Raw genomic sequence first — 1400 nt, 5'->3', positions numbered from 1 at the left:
ACCGTCTCTCTCCCCCGCGACCGTCTCTCTCCCCCCCCGACCGTCTCTCTCCCCCCCGACCGTCTCTCTCCCCCCCGACCGTCTCTCTCCCCCCCCCGACCGTCTCTCTCCCCCCCCGACCGTCTCTCTCCCCCCCCGACCGTCTCTCTCCCCCCACCCGTCTCTCCCCCCAACCGTCTCTCTCCCCCCACCCGTCTCTCCCCCCGACCGTCTCTCTCCCCCCGCCCGTCTCTCTCCAACCTGATGATCTTTCTCCCCCCACCCCCAGGCTGAGCGGGAGGATGTCGAGCGGCGGAGACGGAGGAGGGAGAAGAACAAGGTGGCGGCGGCGCGGTGTCGGAACAAGAAACGCGAGCGGACAGAGTTCCTGCAGAAGGTGAGGAGCAGGGAACACCCCCCCCATCCCCGGCTGCCCCCCCCCCTCCCCCTCACCACCCCCTCCCCACCCCCTCCCACCCCCCCCCCCCTGTCCCCGGCTGCCCCCCCCACCTCCATGCCACCGGCCGCCCTGGGTGGGGTGTGTGGGTGGGGTGGGGTGAGGTGGGTTATGTGGGTTGGGTGGGGGGGGTTGGGGGGGGTTGGGGTGGGTTGGGTGGGGGGGGTTGGGGTGGGTTGGGTGGGGGGGGTTTGGGGTGGGTTGGGTGGGGGGGGTTTGGGGTGGGGTGGGTTGAGTGGGGGGGGGTTGGGGTGGGGTGGTTGGGGTGGGGTGGGGTGGGGTGGGTGGGGTGGTGTGGGTTGGGGTGGTGTGGGGTGGGTTGGGGTGGGGGGTTTGGGTGGGGTGGGTGGGGTTGGGGTGTGTGGTGTGGGGTGGTGTGGGTTGGGGTGGTGGGGGGTTGGGTTGGGGTGGGCTGGGTGTCATTGCCCCCCACACTCACCCCCTCCCCCCGGCAGGAGTCTGAGCGTCTGGAGCTGATGAACGGGGAGCTGAAGTTGCAGATCGCTGCACTGAAGCGGGAACGGCGAGAACTGACCGCCCTCCTCAACCGGCACCGGCCCACCTGCATCGTCCGCACCGACAGCGTCCGCAGCCCGGGGCCCACAGTGACCGCAGCCCGGGGCCCACAGTGACCGGGGCCCACAGTGACCGGGGCCCACAGTGACTGCAGCCCGGGGCCCACAGTGACCGCAGCCCGGGGCCCACAGTGACCGGGGCCCACAGTGACCACAGCCCGGGGCCCACAGTGACCGGGGCCCACAGTGACCGGGGCCCACAGTGACCGGGGCCCACAGTGACCGGGGCCCACAGTGACCGGGGCCCACAGTGACCACAGCCCGGGGCCCACAGTGACCGCAGCCCGGGGCCCACAGTGACCAGGGCCCGGGGCCCACAGTGACCGGGGCCCGGGGCCCACAGTGACCGCAGCCCGGGGCCCACAGTGACCGGGGCCCGGGGCCCACAG

The 1400-nt window shown here is 72.8% G+C and overlaps 1 protein-coding gene across 1 annotated transcript; it reads left to right on the top strand.

Annotated features, from left to right (window-relative positions):
* Positions 1-268: 268 nt before the first annotated feature.
* On the top strand, positions 269-1400 carry LOC144591671 (jun dimerization protein 2-like; the record flags this gene model as incomplete). Its single annotated transcript, XM_078395708.1, has 2 exons — positions 269-376; positions 892-1400. Coding segments are annotated over 2 exons (285 nt in total), but the record flags the coding sequence as incomplete, so codon positions are not given.

This window comes from Rhinoraja longicauda, unplaced genomic scaffold (genome assembly GCF_053455715.1).
Source record: "Rhinoraja longicauda isolate Sanriku21f unplaced genomic scaffold, sRhiLon1.1 Scf001411, whole genome shotgun sequence".
Taxonomy (NCBI): domain Eukaryota; kingdom Metazoa; phylum Chordata; class Chondrichthyes; order Rajiformes; family Arhynchobatidae; genus Rhinoraja; species Rhinoraja longicauda.
This window is presented reverse-complemented; position numbering and strand designations above follow the sequence as displayed.